Source organism: Oryx dammah, unplaced genomic scaffold, assembly GCF_014754425.2.
Source record: "Oryx dammah isolate SB20612 unplaced genomic scaffold, SCBI_Odam_1.1 HiC_scaffold_9, whole genome shotgun sequence".
NCBI lineage: Eukaryota > Metazoa > Chordata > Mammalia > Artiodactyla > Bovidae > Oryx > Oryx dammah.
Window position 1 is genome coordinate 9,477,795 of NW_024070193.1, and position 21,440 is coordinate 9,499,234.

Here is a 21,440-nt window from a genome sequence, read left to right on the forward strand (position 1 = left end):
AACCGCTCCGAGCACTTCCGGAGCTGAGGCGACGGCTCCGCCGGAGGAAGCAGCGCGGGCCTTGACCAGCGTTGGCCCGCCGCCTCCGCCGCCGCCGCGCCTGGGTCCGGTTCTTCTGGCCTGGCCCGACCCGGTCTGGCCCGCCCGGGCTCAGCGGCCGCGGGGCCGCGGCTGCCGGTAAGTGCGCGGCGTGAGTCGCGGCCTTGTTTACCCCGGCGGACCGGGGGAGGGGGTGGGCTCTCCGCGCGCCTCCCTAGCCCGGCCGGGGCTCCGCCTTCGTCGCTGCCCGCGAGGTCCCGGCGCCCCCGGCATCTCGTACTGGGTCTCGGGGCCCTCCGCGATCCCGCTGATGAGCTGCCGGTGGCCGAGGCCAGGGCGCACCGGCGCCTGATGTCTCTCGGTCTTTCCGCCTCCCGCCGCCTGCTGTTCGCCGAGAGGTCGCAGGCCAGCGCCTCTGACCGACTGGTGCCTGGCGCATCTAGGCCCTCCCCGCCGGGCGTGCCGGGGAAACGCGGCGCCTCCGGGGGCTCCCCACCCGGGTCATCGTCGGGAGCTCTCGCAGTGCCTCCCTCCCCGCGCGGTTAGTTAACGCCTGCGGGTGCGGGACCCCCAGCGCTTGGGCTCCGTGTCCTCGCGGATATATCCCGGCGCCTGGAATTGGGACAGGCGGCCCTGGAGCTGTGTCGCCGCCTCACCGGACGCCGCTTGTGGTAGCCGCTGGAGAGGCTATCGGGTTCTCGGATGACTTCACTTCAGTACTGATTGTTACTCTGTCCCATAGAACTTTCTGCCACACTGGTCCTATTCTGTACCTTTGCTGTTCAGTAGGATAGCCACTAGCTGCTACACGTGGCCATTGACTTACGGCTAGTGCGACTGAAAATCGTAGTGTCAGGTTTTATTTAATCTTTGAGTTAAACGTAAATGACCACATGTGGTTAGTGGCTACCCCATTAGACAGGGTTCATATTTTTGTACCAACGAGTTTTCTTCGGAAATGTGAATGACGCTTCAGTGCTAAATATATCTGGAGTAAACATTGATACCAAAAAGTCTGTTGTCTTGTTCTTGTCAACTTTATACTGAGAATTCTTCCGTTTGAATTCCTTAGCCCAGGATGGTTGGCAGCTCTTATGAACACGTGACTTTGCTGCGGGGTGGGGGGCGGTGGGGGGAAGTGCAATAATTTCTGTTACTCCTTGCCTGTTTGGGACGTAAGGCTAATGTTTAACATCCGAAGGAAATCAAAGCGTTATCTCTCATCTGTTGTGTTAATGAAGCAATAACATACTGGCCCCTTGAAACAGTGTCGGCACTCTTTCAAACAGAATAGGGATATTTAACTTTGAAAAGATTAGTAATTAAGATTTTATTTAAATCTGGACCTAGAGCACCCAGTAAGTATGAAATGATTTTCCCCTTTTTGGAAGGGAGCCTGAAGTTTTCCCCTGCTTCTTGAATATTTAGCTGGTGAGAAGCCCCAGTCCTGGCAAGAAATCCAGAGAAAGTGAGAACTGGGCTTTTTTTGTTGTGGTTGTAGGTAGCTTTGGGTAGTATTCGGCTCTGTGGGAGGGTGAATGGGGCATTGTGAGTTCTCATAGATCATAGATCTGGTGAAAACTATGATGCTGGATTCTACTGTGGTCAGCACTGTGGTCCTGGACAAGTTGCTTAATCTTTTTGAACTCTAGTTTCCTCATGTGTAAGAAGAGGACGATTGCCACTTTGTAGGGTTATAAACATTTAATGAGAATGAGTCTGACCTGAAATTGGCTCTCATTAAATGAAAGCTGTTCTTGGTAGTGATTATAGATGGGAGCAGTATTTGTAATGCTATTTATGCTTATATGCCTAATAAGCAGTCTCTTACATAAAAATGCAGATACAAGAAAACAGACTTAAAAAATCAATTGTTCCTCTACTATTTTGGAAATCGTCTTCCACAGTCATTGTTTGGACTTTGATTTTCATTTAGTTTATATTTGCCTGTCTGTGTTAGAAGTATTTCTTTGAAAGTTATCGCTGGTTTTCCAAGAAATTTAGAAGGATAAAAACATGGACCTAAAATTTCTGATTAAGTGAATGGTACTTATTTAGTCTTTGATAGTGGGATCTGTAGCTCTGAGAAAGTCAAGTAGGCCTTGAGCATGTCAGAAGAGAGGTACAAAATGGGTGTTAATATTGCCTAGTGGGCATTGTACAAGGAACTTTTTTTTTTTCTTTTTTTAAGCCCTAACCACTAGACCACTAGGAAATTGCACCCTCCCCCATTTTTTTTTTTTAAATTTTTGTTTTATTTTCTCTTGTGGACTTTTTTTTATTTGAAAATAATTTTCACGAATAAAGTGAGAGCTGAAATAAGTGTTAGAGTACAACAATGGAGATGACTTTATGATAAAAGCCCAGTTCAAGTCAGTTAAAATTTGCTTTGTCAATCTCTATGTAACATTTAAGATTGAAATTGTAGTAGTTAATTTAGGAAATCTGAACAATACGAGTAAGGTAGTACACAGCACTGTAAATCAACTATACTCCAATAAAAATTAAAGAAAAAAGAGTGAAGTAGTAGACTTGCAAACTGAGGGAACGAATAAGAGGGAGCTGGGTACCCGAGGTTAAATTATTATTAGCTGTTTACTTTAAATACTTTCTTTTTTTAGAAGGCCGTGTAGCTCTTGTCAATATATAATTATGAAGTGGATATCTGTGGGACATATAAGAAAATAATTTCTGGTCGTTTGCTGCTTGTTCTTTTAAATGTCTTTATTTTTAAAATTTGTGAACGCGGGGTACCAATTTTACAGTATGTAAATAGAATTATCTTTTTTCATTTTAGATGGAAATTATATGAATGAAATTATATGAATGACTATTTAGGTGACATCTTCCTGCAAGATCTTCAAGAATTACAGGTATTTTTAATTTAAAGATTAATTCTTTCTCCTAAAGGAAAAATACCATAGTTTAGTTCAGTTGTGATAAGGTGGTTCTAGCATATAACACAATTTGTTAAAAGTCAAACTGCAGATATATTATTGCCCTCTCATTCGTGTGACTTTTTTTAAAATTTAAGCATTTATAGGTAAAATCAGAGGTAGATTCATTGATATTTTTATAATATCATTAAAATGTGACTGTAGTCCTTTAGACTGATTACATATTTAGTAGACATTCATTTTAATCTTTTTTTCATTATTAATTTTTTGGCGAGATTATCTACTTCAAATAGGTTTTAAATTTACTTTAGTATTTAATCCAGATTTGGTTATATAAATTATTTCATTCCATTCAGTCCAACATGCTCTTGCATTTTAAGGCCCTCTTAGTTTTAGATTTAAATCACTGTTTGATACTGTTCCTTGGAAACGGTCACTTGAAATAGTTCTTGTGTAGAGAAATTAATGAGTATTTGCCAAAATTGTCTCTAAGAGTTAAAATATGTGACTGTTTTACTTTTTCAACTAGTATTTTCTTTTCATTTATATGTAATTGAGTCACATTTTGATCTATGAGGATTTTTCAGTAGCTGTTGCCATTTGATCTTGTTTCTTTACCCTAGGTAGATTCTGTTTTTTCCTAGGCTCAATCCTGCCAAAGTAGTACATCTGTAGTTTTCCTTCACTATTGGGTCAGTTTCTCTGCCTCTCAGTACCTCTTTTAGAGGATTAGTAGAACCCTTTAAAGTGGAAAAATCAGTTACCTTTGCAGACAAGAGGAGGATGTTGATGTTGAAGAGCTGTGTGGTTTTATTTTTTCTTTACTATGCACTTTTTCCCCCATATATCTGAGAGCGATGTCTGTAAAACACTGGTATTATTTCCCCAGAAACTGTAGTGGGATGGAACCGTGTCCCTATTTATGTTCTGTCTGTGTCACCACTCAGTAGGGCACGATTGGCTGAGAAAATTTAAACGTTGGCTCTTCAGCCTTTAGGATACTTCCACTCTGGGCAATCAGCTGTGGGAATGTGCTTCTCTCTTAAGGACCCTGGCAGGAAGGACAACTCTATGGGAATTTGACTCCTTGACACGGAGCAGACAGCCTTACTCTTTCATGCCAGACCCTTCATGTGAAGTTACCGTTGTTAACTGCTTCTGCCCCTCCAGGAAAGGGTTTCCCTTTGAAAAGCCTGGGCAGGGAGATGACGGTGAGGTTTCCTGGATGAGAGGAGAGCTGGAATAGGCCATAGGGTGTAGGACCAGTGCTGTGCCATTTTGGTTCTTGAATGATTTCTGTTACAGCTTTTCACAGTGAAAGTAACTAACACATTTTTTTTTCTTTTCCTCCCTTAGAAGACAAAAACACTAATGAGTTTGAGAAAGTGGTGAAGTTTGGGGGGAGGGAAAAAAACTGCCTTCCTGATCTGCAACTTGACTGGATGTTAAGATGTCTGTGGACATGAATAGCCAGGGGTCTGACAGCAACGAAGAGGACTATGACCCAAATTGTGAAGAGGAGGAAGAGGACGAGGACCCTGGGGACATAGAGGACTATTACGTGGGAGTGGCCAGCGATGTGGAGCAGCAGGGGGCCGACTCCTTCGACCCTGAGGAGTACCAGTTCACGTGCTTGACCTACAAGGAGTCCGAGGGTGCCCTCAATGAGCACATGACCAGCTTAGCTTCTGTCCTAAAGGTGAGCAGTGTTGTCAACTCCCAAGTGTAATCCTTGAAATTAAATCTAAATATGAGCTGTTGCTAAAGTCTCCTCCGGCTTGGTTAAATGGCCTGTAGCTTGAAACCAAACTGAATTATGTGTTGCCTCCTCTGGACACATCTGATGTATTTGCTTTCTCTAAGGTGCATATCAGAGGACCTCAGCTTCTCACACTACTAGGAATTAGAAAGGCGGGGTGGAGTGGATTCAGGGGAAATAGACCAGAAATACACAGAAGCAGAGCTGTGTAGATTAACAGTTGTTTCAGAAAGTCTTATGAAATTTTATGAGGTAACATAGGATAAGCATCAGAATCACCCAACAGTGTGTGGGCGATTGATAAATCTCTTAAGAGAAGCTCCTAGATCTCCCGGTTTGCTGTGAATAATCCGTGCTTCTAGGCTAATGAGTTCATTGGTTTCATATACTGGTGACTAATGTCTGATGTTGAAAGAAATTTTGGCAGTAACTAAGAGTAAAGTAAGTTCTCATAGCTTGTATTTCATTGATTTGAGGGAGTGTGAAATGAAATTGTAAGTAAGTAACAGAATTGATTATTCTAGCAAGCCACTTATTTTTAACACTTAAGCTAGCATAGTTTTCAGTGTCTTGCACCTTAGGCCAGGTATTATCCTCACAATGGACATTTTGTATTACATGATATCGAACTCGTACAGAGTAAAACACACAGAACAGCATTTACTGTGAATTATTATGGTCCTTTAGACACTGTCCCAGCATGTTTCTCCTCTCATGTGGACCATTATGTGAAAGTGGGAACATTTCTCCTACTTTACTGTTTTCACTGACCTTCCTTTCAGGAGCTGTTGCATGGATTTTGTTGTTCGCTAAAACTGAAGATCAGGAGCACATTGGCATGATTTCAACCAAATAATTTTCATTTTGGTATTGAAATGGAAATAACAAAGGTGTGCCGTACTGTAAAAGTTGCTTTATCTTACTAGTCCGGGATTTTTTTTTTTCCCCAGGTGATCAGCAAATGTTAACTAATACCTTGGATTTGGATACTCAGGGCTTTATTAGCTAGCTAGCTAGAAGCTGAAAGCTAAAGATTTTTTGCAACTCACTTCTAGAAATGGGCAGGTTTCCTCTCTCACGCTCAGCAGAAAACTCAAAGAATGAAGACCCATTGGAACCTCTGGGATTTCTGTTCATAACAATAGCAGAGTTGCTGGGGCATTTCCCTGGTAGAAAAGAGATCTCAGATCTCTTCCTTCATCATTATTCCCACCTCTCCCTCTCTGGTCAACTAGTTTCTTTTTCTTTAACCGTATTTTACATGGTGTTGGTATTTAAAATTAGAGGAGGAATTGTCGGGCATGTGGTTCTGGACGGTATCAGTTGGCAGAGTTCATCAGGATATTTCCACCTATGCATAGGAACTCTCAGTTAAGCCCCCGTGCCAACTTTCTTACTCTGCTGGAGACAGCTGGGGGGCACAGGCCTTTTCCTCCTTTGTTTTTTTAATTGTAGTAAAATCCATAAAATATACCATTTTACTCCTTTCCTTTTTATTAGGCTGTCTTATTGTGGGCCTGGGGAGGCCCTCTCCTTAATTGTTTGGACCCTCACGGCTCTTTCAGGCCTGCCTTGGGCTCTCCCTGAGTGAGCCTCCTCACAACCTTCTAGAACACAGTGGTTGGCTCCTGTTGTGGACCCAGGGCCCAAATGTTACAACCCAAGTTTATTAACTCATATAGTGCAATCTTCTGACTGCTTGATGTTGTTTTTACTTTTTCACATATTTTGGGATGTTCTCTTCACTGCTTGTCATGTCACAGAGGGCAGAAACTACTTTTTTATCTTGTCTCCCCCATGATTCCTATCCCAGTGTTCATCCATAGCAGGCATTGAATAATTTGGGGGCACTGTGGATTTTGTCAACTGTTGATGATATTGCTGATTTTATTGGTATGAGCTCAATTCCCTAGTCCGTGCTGTCCATCCTCTACTGTTGTAAAAGAGCGTTATTCTCACCCACAAGATCAGGAAAAATACGGCAAAAAGAACTGGGAACAGAGATGAAGGAACAAAGAGAGAAGGAAGAAAGTTGAAACCCCAGGAAAGGGTTAAAGGGAAAATAAAGCAGAGAGGAAAATAATCCATGAAATTCTAGATGACTGTAGAAAAGGAAGCTGGATTTTTTTTTCCCCCTCCCTCACTGAGGAGTGTGTTAACACCATTTCCATTCTAGGCCTGGGCAGCCGAGGTCCTGGCTCTTCTGTGGCTTGGCTGCATGTAAGGGGGCTCCATGGTGTTCTAAGAGGTTCAGGAATTTGACCAAGGAGGACAGGCAGAAACAGCTTGGTCAAGAGTACAGGAAGAAGGAATCACACACAGTCTTCCTCTTTCAGGCTGGCTAAAACCTAGCATTGGTTTTACTTTTGTATTTGAAATTTTTTTGAGGTAAGAGGAAGTCATTGAAGTGTTGAGTTTACAGAATGGTGTTCACAGGTGCTTTAGCTACTCTCACTCCTGTTGCCTGTGTCTGTGAGAAAGGAGCTCAGTAATCATCACCCACGTCACTACTGATTTTCCTCACCAATCACATGCTGTTTGCACACTCGTGACTTATTGAGATATTTCTTTCATACGGTTTAGGTGTTATTTGGCTAATAGGAAATGTGATGTGTATGTAGTTTCAAATTAGAGCCTCATGAACAGCTAGCTGTCCATGAGCAAAAGCTGAGTTTGAGAAGTGGCATCAGTTAGCCACTGATTGGTGTTATTCACTCTGTTATGTTCTGGCAGTCGCCTATGGATGAGCCATAGACTAACATAAAGTTAAACCTTCTGTTACCTTTTGGGATTTCCAGTGTCTTAGGCAGAAAATTCCCAGCTGTGTGGGACATTGGGCTTTTGGTTTAGTGAGGGCCCTTGCTATCAGAGGGTAACTTCCTATATGTATTCTGCAACCAGTCCTTGAGTAAGATCATTAATAGAGAAAAGAAAGTGCCCAGAAAAATAAAATTCAGGGCTGAGAATAGACAAAGGAGAAAATGCTTACCTGTTATGGGGTAGAGGGAAAACTGCTGATGTTCAAATAATGGCAAAACAGAAGCCTTGTTTCGAGAACGAGCTATCATCCTACACAAATGGAATAGATGTGAAAAATGAAGTGATTGCCAAATGAGGTGGATTGTGATGTAAGAGGGGGAAATCTCTGACGAACATTTTAGTGATATTCGAGTCTTTAAAAAATGAGCAAAGTTACCTTCTTTACCTGCTGGTCTTTATATGAAGACTTACACAACAAAGTATTGTTGCTGCGATAGATTTGGGAGGCCTTCTCTAGTAATAACAGTCCCTTTTTATTACAAAATGTGGTATAGTTAGTTAACTTGGAAGAATTTCATCATTCAGTGAATTCTGCTGGTACTTGTTCCCTGAATCTCAGGGGGCATTTGCAGTCAGGCTGCTCAAGAACGGGCTCAGCCATGGTCCAAGCCCAGAGGAAGCCTTTGCTGGGTTTGACTGCTGACGGGCTGGAGGTGCCTGCCGCCTTGCGTCTCTTCTCTCAGCAGCTTGTTAGGGCTGTGGGCAGGGAAGATGGGATGGTGCTACTCAGCCCCGCCCAGGCTTCAGAAAGAAGAAAGAGTCCATTTTGGACTAGATCTGGTCCGTGGAGCTGCCATGAGCTCTGTGAGCTTTGTGTTGATAAGAGAACCTCAAGATGGGATGTGGCAGGAGTGGGAGTAACAGAATTCCCCGGGTCAGTTAGGCATGGGGGCGGGAAGTTACCTTCTGGGCTGGAGTGGAGACTCAGATGTACAGGTAAGAAGGAATAAAATAGAAGATCGTGAATGCTACCTAAAGTGTCTTTACTGTTGAAGGAAAGAATTAGATTTTTTTAAACTTCAGTGCTGAACTGTGCCGCTCACTTTTCTCAAGCCTGGTTTTCCTCAAATAGGGTTAGAGATATAAACTGATTATTGTGAGTGTTTTTACTATAGTTCTTGCCTCATGAATTGCTATATTAACTGCAATAGAGCCGGGAGAATGTTCCCCAGAAGACTATTCTGCCGCCCTCTTGCTTGAATTTGTTTTAAGATCTAGTGCTTGTTGTTTAGCAAATTGTGGCTGGAAAATCTCTCCAGGTTCTTCTGTGGTCATTTTTCCCTTTTGTGGGTGAATCATGAATTACCTTATATTCTTTCTCTCAAGTAGCACTAAGTTCTTATATAACATCTGGAAAACACTAATTGTATTTATTAAGTTAACTTTCTTGTATCCTGGTATAGCTGAATGTAAGAACATGCTACTTTTATTTATACATTCATTAATTAACCAAGTAATGGTTGTTTTCATGTTACTACTCATGGGAAAGTGTCTTTAAGCTGGACCCAGTAACACTGAATGTTTGTGTGCTGAGCGGCCGTCTGATTTCTATTTTTATGATCTGATGTCAGGTTTCTTTGCATGCCTCTATCTCACTAGAATCTAGATTAAATTCCTGTGTTTTAAATAGTTGGTCGTTAGTGGATGTGTTGACATACTTCACCATGCTTTTTAGTCTGGAAGTCTGGTAAGTGTTTTACTGGTGTGTAAATGTATTTTTTAAAGGAAGATGAGAAATGTCCAGAGTGACATTGAGAATTGCCTAAGAGCAACTAGTGCTAGAGTTATCCCTGTCTGGCCAGCTTAGAAAGGTTATTGTTATCATTGACTCTGTGCCCTCACTGTGTACCTGGCACCACATACCACATGCTCCCTGCCTTTTGGAAAAGAAGCTCTCCATGAGATTCAAGGCCAGCTTTCATTCTGGCCTTTTGTTGTACTTGCACACTGCCTTAGGAACTGTGTAATCAAGGGAGTGATTCTAATTCCACTAAAGAATACCGTTCATCATTTCGTTAGCCTAAAATAAAAGCTTTCTTCCTTGCTTATTATCCCTCAGGTCTTGTCCATATTCATAGATATGTTACTGTTCTGCAGTTCATTCATTCAGCTAGTATTTATTGAGCATCTGCTATGTGTTAGGCACTGGGAAAACAGCTGTGAACAAAATGGAAAATCTCTACTCTGGGTGACAGTCCATTCTAGTATTCATTATATGCATGTATTTATATATTCTGTCTTTAAAAATGTGAATTTCAAACACTTCCCCTTGTTTATACTTCCTCATATGTTGTCTTATGTATAACACATTGTCTTGTTTTTGAACCATAATTTGCTCCAGCTTTCCCCGTTAGGCATTTAGGTGAGTACTTGTGTGTTACAGTTACGGGGACTGGTTATATTGCTGTGAGCGTTTTCATGGATGTGGCCCGTGTGTTGTTGAGTCAGCACTACTAGTGGTCAGGCTAGCCTGAGTCCCGCTTCCTTTTCTGCCATTTAATATAACATGACCATGGGCAAGTTTCTCAACATCTGTAAGCTTCAGTTTCCTCATTTATAAAATAATGATAATTAATACCTTCTTCACAGCATTAAGTGAGATAATGCACATAAAGTGCCTGGTACATGAGTGTTTAAACATGGTCATGGTAGAAGCAGGGCAAGAGTTGAATAAGGAGAATATTGCTGTCACATGTGTGCTGTGGTTCCTTGGAACACATTCTCAGGATTGTGCGTTTCGAGTCACAGGGTAGGAACCAAATTACAGAAGGTTCTGGGTGATGTGTTACTGACTGACGCTTCTGAGTGTGCGTGCGGTACTTGGATCATGGACTTCGGGCTCTCTTGCCTTCATCCAAATACTCTGTTGTCCTTCGCGTGGGTCTATGATAAGAAAAGTAAAAATAACACAAATAGAATTTTGAATTGGGACCAGGAAGAGCTTATAGGGGACTATGGTCTTGTCTTTTGTTTCTGCGTTTCTAGTGAACTGCAGTGTTTGGTCTCCTGCTTGCATTGACAGCACTCCTTACTGAAGTGCCTAGTTTGCTTGGCTTAGTTAATTCTGAGATCCTTTACTAAGGATCCTGTTTTTAAGATGCCTCCTGCCTTGCCACACACCATGTGGGATCTTTAGTTCCCCAGCCAGGGATCAAACCTGTGGCCCCTGCAGTGGAAGCACAGAGCCCTAACCATTGGACCACCAGGGAATTCCCAAGTACTTTAACTTTTGCTCTGCCCCAGTTTCGCTCCCCTGCTGCCCTAGGAAAATGTAAAAGATTTGATTTCTCTGTCTGAAAAAGGGAAGAGTTAGAGCAAAGATTTGAGAAGAGGTACAGACTGAGACAGCAGGAAGCTTTGCATCCTGCTTAACCTGAAATGTGTCCTGCTGTGGCTTGATTACTTAAACTGACATGAATTTCAGAATTCGAAGCTTGTGTTGTGTTCTCTTTTCTCTAAACTATCATAACCCTTTATAACCATGAAATAGTTTTGCTGTGATAACCACAAGTAATCAATCATAGATAGAGGAAAGAACATGCGGGAAGAGCGAGATGTTTGTTTAGAGAGTTTAACAGGACAGCAGAGCTGTTCTTACAGTCATGAACAAACAGTGGTCTCTATCTGGGAATGCCGCTCTCTTTGACTGGCAGTTTCTTTCCTGCCCAGTACATGGTCTATCCACACATTTCCTTTTCTCTTGTTTTAGACTTTTACTGGTCTCTTCAGTGTGCTCACCATCATTTTCCAGTCTTGCTGCCTTTTACAATATTCCAGTGCCATCCAACCTGGCTTTCTTGATTCTCTATCTTCATTGGTGATACCACCATCCACCAGGCTGGAAACTGAGGACTTAACCCTTGGCTGCCTTCTCCTGTGAAGCCCTCTCTGATCTCCAGGCAGATTCAGACACTTACCTCTGCCCCCCTTTTTGCATGTTTCTTGATATATACTGATACTAGTTGTTTGTATGTCAGGAATTGAACTCTTTGAGATAAAGGCCCATACTTTTTCTTTGTATAAACAGCACCAAGCAAAAATGCCTGGTTATGTTTTGATCTCAGTAAGTATTGCTTGTTGTTGATGTGACTGTCTAAATAAGCCCAGGCCAATAATTGCAAAAGTTGAACATCTAACCCCAAGGCTCTACTTCTATATGTTTCTGTTTGTAAATAGACGATATGCTTGTTTAAGGGTTACCATGAAGCCAGCTGACTTTCAAATATAGATGGTATATACCTGGTGGATGTGTGGTTCCCAGCTTGGTGTGCATGTCAGATTTAGCTTTGGCAGTTCTCATATATAAGACTGAACCTCGTGCAGATGTAATAAAACAGAATCTTCAGAGGTGAGATGAGGTATTTGACATTATATTCCTGTGGAAATACAAAAAAAAATGTGAAACGATCCAGGTTACTGAAATGAGGAGTGAGCAGTACATCCTCTTTTGGCTGCTGAAAAGATACATCCAACGTTTGGAGTGTGCTGGTTTTGTAATCAGAATGGGAGTAGGATGTAAAGTGCCCACCTGTACTCATAAACTGGATAGGATTCCTGTAATATTTTTGATATCTAAACATAACTTCATATTTCCTTACCAAAATAAAAGTGGGTTCTTTTGTCCATGTTGATAATGAGTAGCTGTGAAAATGACTAGTAGTATCGCAATCATAAATACAATGTGAATACTTCAAAGGCTTTTTATTTTATGACACTCGAGTAGCACACCTCAAGTCTTTGCTTCAGGTTGGTTGGCTGCCCTCACATACGTTTGTCCCTTCTGCATTTGTTTCTGTTTGGTTGGTATTTGGCTGTCTAGCAGTTTGATTTGCAATAGCCGAAAACTGGAAACAACCCAAGTATCTACAAACAGATGAATGAACAAATAGTGGTGTACCCGTAGAACAGCATGCTCTCATCAGTATAAAAAGAGTGGGCCACTCATACAAGTACCATTGGTAAATCTCAGAATATGCTGCATGAGGGGACTCAGGGGTGGTGGTGGGGGGAATAAGCAATTTATGATTTCAGTCATATAAAATGTTAGAAAATGCAAACTTGTCTGTTGTGAAGGAAAATAAATTAATGATTGCCCAGTGAGCTGAGGAGGGCAGAAAGATTATTAAAGAGCATGAAGTAAATATGGAAGTGCTTCTCCATTTTTAAATACCATGAAAATGAAGGTAAAGGCACATATATGTTACAAACACAGAATAACAAAGAGAACATGTAGGGGGAGCGTATGGGACATCATGGCACACGGGAGCCGGTTTGTCCAGCATGTCTTTGAAGAGGTTGTGGGCTTTGATCTGACTGACTTAGCCTGGAGAAGATAAATGTGCTGCAGATGGGAGGATTAATTAAAGGTCTGTATGTGGAACAGTCAGCCCCGCCCCACTTGGTGTCTCTCTTGGCAAAATAATCTAGATAATCTTAGGGAAATCAGGCACTTAGAGAAGGTCAGATTTAGCTATCTTTATATGTCATTTTGGGAGCCCTTGAGTCTTGAATTATAGCTGCTTCTGATCAGTCACCCTAGAGAGAAGCCTGGCAGTTGCGGGGTTCTGTTCATGTGCATAGAGTAGGGTTCATTTCCTGAGACTCCCTTTCTACAAATTGTAACATCCACATAAAATTCACCATTTGAAAGTGTACAGTTCAGTGGCGTGTTAATGCACTCATGGTGTTGGGCAGTCATCTTCTTCATCTAGTTCCAAAACATTTTCATCACCCCCAAGATGGAAGCTTGGTACCCAGTACGCATGTTTACTCTCCACTCCCTGTGTCTCTGGCAACAGCACACCTGCTTTCTTTATCTCTGGATTTCCCTATCTATGTTATAGAAATGGAATCATGAACGTGTGACCTTGTGTGTCTGGCGGCTCTCTTAGGATAAGTTTTTGAGGTTCTTCCAAGTTGTAGCCTATATCAGTACTTCATCCCCCTTGTTGCCCTTTATTGTGAACGGTGATTCCAACCAAGAATCACCAGACATTTGAGGAAAACATGCATGATGAAAGACAAACAGAGAAATTGACTGTAATTGATGTAGACCAGTAAGTAATTTTGCTTGTTTTTAAAAGTGCACTATTTAGTATTTGCCAAGATACTCAAGAAGATGTGGCTTCTATAAAACAATCAGAGATGCCGTCAGGAAGAAGGTGAAAGCAGAAAAGAGCCTGTGGAGATGGGTTACGGGTTTGCCAAGTTAGAAAATATACCATAGATAGGTCAGAAGATACAACCAAGAAAATCTCTCAACATGAAGCCAAAATACAGGCTATATATATGTCTATGTATATATGTGTGGGTGGGGGGGGGTGTGGGTGTGGGTGTGTGAAAAAACAGAGACATGGAGATTCAGTCCAGATAACCAGGATTTACCAGAATTTGTGGCAAGTGAGAACAAAGAAAATTGAAGGAAAGAAAAGATTTAAAAAGTAAAAGAAGATTTCCAAGAGCCAGAGGGAGGAACAGTTTTCATATTGAAAGTGCCTGTCTGTTGCCCAGAAGGGTAAAGAAGAGCCATTGCCAGAACTGTCCCTATGAAATTTCAGAAAAACAAGAACAGAAAACCTTAAAGGTTTCCATAAAGATACACCAGGTCTTCTAAAAGACATGGGAATCATGTCTCCAGTCTCCAGCATTGGCAAGCAGAAGACAGTGGTGCAATGGTCTTCCAAGTCCTGAGGGAAAATAATTTTTAATCTACAATTCTGTCATTGCAAAAATAAACTTATTTTCAGATGAGCAAGGACTCCAAAAATGTATTTCTCCTGTACCTTTGCTGAAGTAATTCAAGATGAAAATCAAAAAGAAAAATAATTCAAGAAATAATTAAACTAACGTAGCAGTCCAGTGAAAAATCCCATGTTCTGCTTGTAGCAGGCCTGGAAAATGGTCAGCCCAAATTGGAACAGAAACTTGGTGGGATCCAAGAAAAATTTCTTCTGGAATAGGAGTGAGGTGGATTCCTAGCAATTGATAGAATGAAGAAGTTGGAAGATGGTTGGAATGTGGTGAGAAACCATAGAACTTTTCACAAGGGGGAAGGGAATTAGAATTCCCATGCAAAGCAGAAAAACTACACACAGAAATCACAAGCCACATAAATACAAAGCAAATACACCATGTGGCACAAGTATGTGTGATTGGCAGCTACTAGTAATGATAATGTACTTATGCCAGATGGATAAACCTTCTTTGAGTGGGCCAAGGAGAGTGCCATTAGAAGCTCGGGTGGAAATGCAACTCTGGTCCTGTAAACAATGTCTTAAGATTACAAAGGCTACAGATAGAGGAACTGAGAATAGTGATTAAAATATTCAGAAGTTGGGGCTGGGATGGGAGTGGGGCGGGAGTGGCATAAGCAAGCTAGATCTGGTAGAGAATTATGGGCATGCTCATCGATGTTGGCAACAACCAGAAGAACCCAGACAAGTGACTGGGAGAGATTTGTCCTGGCTAGGAAGACTGGGAGAGGATCAGCATGCGGTGGGATGCAGCGGCAGGTATTGTTCCTTTTCATCAAAATGCTTTTTATGAACCATTTTATTTTTTGTTCAGTGATAATTGGACTAGGTTAAGAGTTTGCTGTGATTGGGATGGGTTGAGAATTTGTTGATTCTCAATAAAACAAGTGTTTCTGAGTATCTTCTGTTGTTTTAACTTTTAGATAGATGCTAAGAAAGATGGGGAAAAAACAATTTAACCTCTACCATAAAATATTTTAAAGGTCTCTTGGCCTTTATTTTCTGCCTCCTCCTGTTTTAGAATGGTAAGACAGAAAGCAGGTATGCATAAATAAAACCTTTTCTGCTTCTATTCCACGTTTTCTGACACAGCCGCTGAAAACACCCATTTTATCTTGCCCTGTAGAGAAACTTGAAGTGGTTTCTCCAGATTCTAGCGTGAACTCTTTACTGCTCTGCTCCCTAATGTTTGATTTTTGGTTCCTCAAACCTCCTGTCAGCATCTCTGCCATTCCTGTCACATTAAAAGACCTCTCAGTTCACCATCCTTCTTTTTTTTCTCCTTTAAACCTTCCTTTCTAGATCTGTATCTGGCCTCTCCTGCTAGACTGTGCACCCCCTGAGGGCTTGGAAGGCTTTGATGCCTGCCTGCCTGCCTGCCTGCCTGCCTGCCGGGGCTCTGGAGGAGGCTGGATAGGCAGTGATTTCAGACGAGACCACAGGAGCCAGGCGGAGGGAAGTGTTCCAGTATGGGACCTAGCACTGGCACAGGCATTGTTCTAGCTGCTTAGGTACGACAGAGAAGGGAAGTGGTGTGAAAACCTCTTCCCCTAGAAAAGAGCTTCATTCCGATGGAGGTTTATTTACATAAACATATAGGTGTATAGAAATGAGATACGTTTTGAGCATAGTTAACAGCAGCAGTCAGTGGCTCTGTCTTTGAAACATGCTGTTGGAGTTTGTGGCTTTGTCACTAAGATATGATAGGCTCTGAGGTACCCTCTGGAGAAGAGAGGTGACCTGGCTGGAACTCCCTGCAAGTGTCTGGTACTCCCTCTCCTTTGCCCTCCTCACAGTCGCCGGAGCTGGAAGAGACAGTGCATCATTTGAAATCACATATGGACAAGATGGGCTTGTAGCTGCAGGAATATGGTAGGAGACTTGGCTTTTAGTCCTACTGTGCGTTATTCATTGGCTGTGAGCTCCTATCTGCATTTCTTTTGGTTGTGATTAATGGATAGGACTTTGGTTCACTAAAGTAGTAGTCATCTTACCTGTATATGGCTCCTCCCTGGAAAACCATATGGAATTCTAGAAGAGGCTGTAATCTGTCTTTTGTACTAAGTATTTCCCAGAAGATTTTCATTGAAATGCAAACCCGAAAAGATATGCTGGCTGAGATTTACCTTGCAATAATCTCGAGGGTAGTGGTATAGGTAAGGTATGGCCTGGTTCTGAGTCGATGTTTGAACTAGGTGATGGGTACATGGGTTTCATCATACTCTTCACTTATGTAGATGCCCAGAGTTTTTCATAATAAACAAAGTACCTTCAAGGTCAAGGAAGGGATGACTTTTGTATTTTGTTTTATTGTATTTTTCATAAGTAACTGTAGTTAGTCAGGTCTTTAGATGTTTTTGGCATTGATTTTAATGATCAGAGACCATAACAGAACTAAATTAAGGTTAGACTGGAGAGAAATCTTCAAATTAGTGTTCATTAATCAGATTTTGTAGCACATTTATGACATGTGGGTGCCTCAATTACCAGTCAGCTCTCCCTCCATGGAGAGAAAATGCAAGGAAGCAAAGTTAGAATAAGGCGCTGAGAGCGGAACTCTTAGAGCCTGAGAGCATGGAGGTGTGAAGTATGGGAGAGGTGAAGGCCCACCACTGAAATTAGACTCGAGGGCTGGGTCTTGCCACTACCACCACCACCGCTGATTTGCCCCATCCTGGCCTGGTGTTCACCTTCTCTTTTGCCTCTGTGCTTTAACCTTACTTCTTTCTCTTATTCCTTCAGCACTTTCTCACCTCACCTTCTGCCCTCCAAGACTTGAATCCATCCGTCTTGATCTCCTTCGACTAGTTTTCCTATATTACATCCCTTCCTACCCTAGACCCAGAAGCTGGCCAACAAACAGTTCACTCCTTTCCTTCCTCTCTGCCTTTTAGTGAATGACCACTAGTGTTTGTTAACAAATGTGATTGGACCGTGAAGTGGCTTAACAACAGGCTGAGGCATGGAGCCCTATTCGGGTAGCCTTAAAAGATTTCAGGCAGTTGGCAAGTAAGCATTCTAAATAAAAATTGAAACTACCACCTGTATTTTTTCAGGCCGTTGATGCTCTCTGCCATCGGCTGCATCCTCCCTATGGCACTGGTAAGTGTGGGAAGGGCTGGTGACAGTTCTGGTGGGCTGCTGAATTTTCTGTTTTCTGGGGGAAAAAAATCTATTTGCAAGCCGTGCTGTTAACTTGTCCCCAAGGACTGGACGGCTTGAACCAACTATAGGAGACAAAAAAGATGAAGAAGCAGTAACGATGCTCAGGGTTTTCCTGGGGAGCTGTTGTCAGGAATGGAGGCTATTCAGTATGTGCCTTGATCCTTATATCAAACTAGCATGTCCTGTGCATTATTTGAATAATAAACGTTTTCAATCCAAGTGCTCTGGGATGTCAAGTAATAACGGTTAAATTTCCTGAACTTCTGAATACGTTTTCCCCAAAGATAGATGTTGGCTGTGTATTAGAAAGGATCCAGAATGTTGTATGTACTGAGCGTCTCCTTCCATGACAGGATTTATCTCCCTCTGGTATTTTAAGTGCTTGTGGTCAGGGGATCAAAAACGTTTGTTCCAGTGATTAATTTATAAAATTCTGATACTTGAATTTTTCTGGGGAAAGAGTTTGGTGGAAATCAGAAAAGAAATTTGAGGCTCTCATGTACTAATGAACTTCAGGTGGACCTGGGGTCCTGTGATTTGAAAAACAGATTCACCACAGTCTGCTTTCTCCTTGGGGACCTAACAGAGAAAATACATACAAGAAAATTGAAACACAGAGTGGGGTGGCAAGTCATAGGAAGGCTAAAATGTAAGCCAGTAACCAAATTGCTGCTGGAGTTGCGTTTTCTAAGCTCCTGGAATCCTGCATCTGTCTCCTTATAATGAGTGGGTCAGAGGCTGCATAGATCCAGAAACTTTATCTTATCAAGATACTCTCCATTCCAAGTTGACAGGCACTAATTCGCTATTTACACTGTTTCACTTCTCTGGTCTCTGAAGCCCTTAGACCACAGAAGACAGTGCATCCAGAATATCTCCTGAATTGCTGAGGTTGTGGACTTGTGTGCTGTTAGCCATGTCAGGAATGGCTTGCTGATAACAGCAGCTAAAATCTTCATGTACACGTCACTGCATCTCTGTGAGAAAATCCTAGCATCATTGGCTGCTATCCAGGATTTCCCCCTCAGGTCCACCTCCTCCCCACCCACCCCCCCAAACCTGCGTGTGAAGCCGGGATAGAATTGTATGGACACTTTATATATTGTTTATTAAAAACAGAAAGGAGAGCTTGACTCCCCAGCAGTCGTCTACGCCTTTAGGTGTCTGCATAGGTGGTAACTACTGACCATGTTTTGAGGGCCTGTATCTGGGAAAGTAGCTTTTTAAAGGTCTCTCCCAAACACAAATTATGGAGGATGACAGAAATTTGCCTGCAACCTCTGGGAAATAGTGATGTCCAGTGGCCAAGTCCTTTTTGACATTCACGTAGCCAAGTGCTTCCTGAAATAAAGATTTGAAAACCATCTGAGGGTGTTGAGATTGTAAATGTCATCCAAGCCAAGCCAGATTGGATGGGCAATACAGAGCAGAGTCCAGGCTGGATGATGACAGAGGTGACCCCACGGTCCTTTCAAGCTTCACGGGATGCTCTCCAGAGCCTTCTGACCCATCGTGGGTCAGGTTTGAAGGCACAGGGAATGAGAGGGAAAGGCAAGGAAGATGGGCTACACTTGACCATGTTCTGGCTCCATCTTTGACTCTGAAAGCCTTCTCTGGACCACCCAGGGACTTCAGGACCCTTCAGTGTTTGATGAACTGTGTACCACTACTTTCCCTCCCTCCCTCGAGGCCTTGGTGTGGGAGGTTTAGAGGGAGCTGGAGTGTTGTGAAGTTACTGGCATTACAGGCCTACTTATACTAAAATTCACATTGTCTAGTCAGTTCATCTTTGGTTAGAACTATGTATGTTCAAAACTCTGAGGGGGATGTTTTCATTCTGAGGAGTACATAAAAGATCAAAATGAACTATTTTGAGGCAATGGTGTAAGGGTCAACTCTGTTTCTTGTGACATTTGTTTATTCAGAAGATTGCCATTGAATTAAAGTTGGCAAACTTTCCCTCCAACTTCATGAAAAATTTAAAATATATAAAGACTTTTAAAGAATTGTGCAGTAGGTATCCATTTATCTACCGTCTAGATTATACAGGTGCTAACTTTTTCCTGCATTTACTTTATCATGTGTCTGTCCATCGATCAATTTTATTTTGAGCATTTATTGAAGTATTACTTACATTCCATTAAACTCATCCATTTTAGAGTGTACCAGTAGAAGAGTTGTAGTAAATGTAAACAAATGTACAGCCATCACCACAATCCAAGTTATAGAACATTTTCATCAGCCAAAACATTCCCTTATATCCATTTGTAGTTAGTCCCCACTCCCAGTCCCAGGAAACTACTGACCATCTTACTGTCTGCATAGATTTGCCTTTCCTAGAAATGTCATATGACTTGAATCTTATAGTATGTAGTCTTTTGTGTCTGGCTTCTTTCACTTGGCATGTTTTCAAGGTTCATCCATGCTGTATCACATGTCAGTAATGCTTTCCTCTTACTGCCCAGTGAGGCTTTTCCATTTTATGGATATATACCACATTTTGTTTACTCATTCATTCAGCAGTTGATGAACATTTGGGTTGATTTCAGGTCTTGGCTCTTATGAACTATGCTGCTGTGATGGTTTATATAACAGGGTTTTGCATGGACATGTTTTCATTTCACTTGGATAAATATCTAGCAGTGGGATCGCGTGTAACATTTTAAGAAACTGCCAAACTTTTCTGAGGAGACTCTGCTATCTTACATTCCCACCAGCATTATATAAGTGTTATAGGTTCTCCACTTGCTTGCCAGCACTTAGGTATTGTCCGTCTTCTGTATCATTCTAGTGAGTGTGAAGTAGTATCTTATAGTTCTAATTTGCAGTGGCAATCCACTCCAGTACTATTGCCTGGAAAATCCCATGGACAGAGGAGCCTGGTAGGCTACAGTCCATGGGGTCGCCAAGAGTCGGACACAACTGAGCGACTTCACTTTCTTTCTAATGACTAATGTTGAGCTTTTTGAGTTGTGTGAGTTCTTTATATGTTCTGAATTAAGTCCTTTATCAGATATATGATTTGCAATTATTTTTTCTGTTGCAAATCATATATTTTGTGGCTTGTCTTTTCTTAATAATGTCTTTTGAAGAACGAAATTTAATTTTTATGAGCTCCAGTATATCATATTTTTTCTTTTAAGGATTGTGCTTTCAGTGTCATAGCTAAGAAATCTTTACCTAAAAAACCAAGATTGCAAAGATTGTCTTCGGAAAGTTTTATAGTTTTCAGTTTCATTTAACACTGTGAACTATCTTGAGGAAATTTTTGTGTGACATGAACTAAGCATTTAAGTTCTGAGTTTTGTATAGTGATGTTCAGTTATTCTGGAACCATTTGTTGAAAAGACTGTTTTATCATCTGTTGAATTACATTGGTACCTTAGTAGAAAATTAATCATAAGTGTATATGAGTTTACTGTTCTGTTACATTGATCTATAGATATGTCTGTCCTTAAGCCAGTACCCCACTGTCTGGATTACTGTAGCTTTATAGTAAGTCTTGAAGTCAGATGATGTAAGTCTCTTCAACTTTGCTCTTTCACGGTTGCTTTGGATATTCAGGGTCCTCTCCATACATTTTAGGATCAACTACTAATTTATACCGTAACGCCTGCTTTGATTTTGATTAATTTTGATTGCTATGTTCTGTCTAGCTGCATTGTCCATTATGGTAGCTGCAATCACATGTAGCCATTGGGCATTGTGGCCAGTTTGGATTGGTATGTGCTATAATTCTGAATACAATGGTCTTTGAACAATTAGATGGAAAAAAAAGATGTAAAATGTAGTTCATTAATAATTTTCAGTGCGTTAACCTGTTGAAATATTTTAATATATTGGGTTAAATAAAATATATTTATCAATACATTTTAGTTTTATCAATACATTTTAACTTTTATTTGCTGCTATGTAGAAACACATTTATGATTTTTATATGTGGGTATTCTATTTTTTTAACCTTACTAAACTTATTAGTTCTACCGGTAGTTTTGTGTCTTATGTGTG

The 21,440-nt window shown here is 41.5% G+C and overlaps 1 protein-coding gene across 8 annotated transcripts in view; it reads left to right on the forward strand.

Moving 5' to 3' along the window:
- Nucleotides 1–21,440, forward strand: part of ARIH2 (ariadne RBR E3 ubiquitin protein ligase 2) — a 38,420-nt gene continuing 16,980 nt past the window's right edge. For 5 of the 8 annotated variants that reach the window (XR_005722182.1, XM_040246961.1, XM_040246960.1 and 2 more), the window contains exons 1-3: nucleotides 1–177; nucleotides 2,837–2,912; nucleotides 4,293–4,635. Coding sequence is in view for 6 of the 8 variants with exons in the window: in XM_040246961.1 (XP_040102895.1) it covers nucleotides 4,387–4,635 (249 nt within the window). In the remaining 2 variants the exon portion in view is untranslated. Of the gene's footprint in view, nucleotides 178–2,836; nucleotides 2,913–4,292; nucleotides 4,636–17,323; nucleotides 17,370–21,440 lie in introns of all 8 variants that reach the window. The other 3 variants (XR_005722183.1, XM_040246964.1, XM_040246965.1) reach the window with 1 other exon arrangement.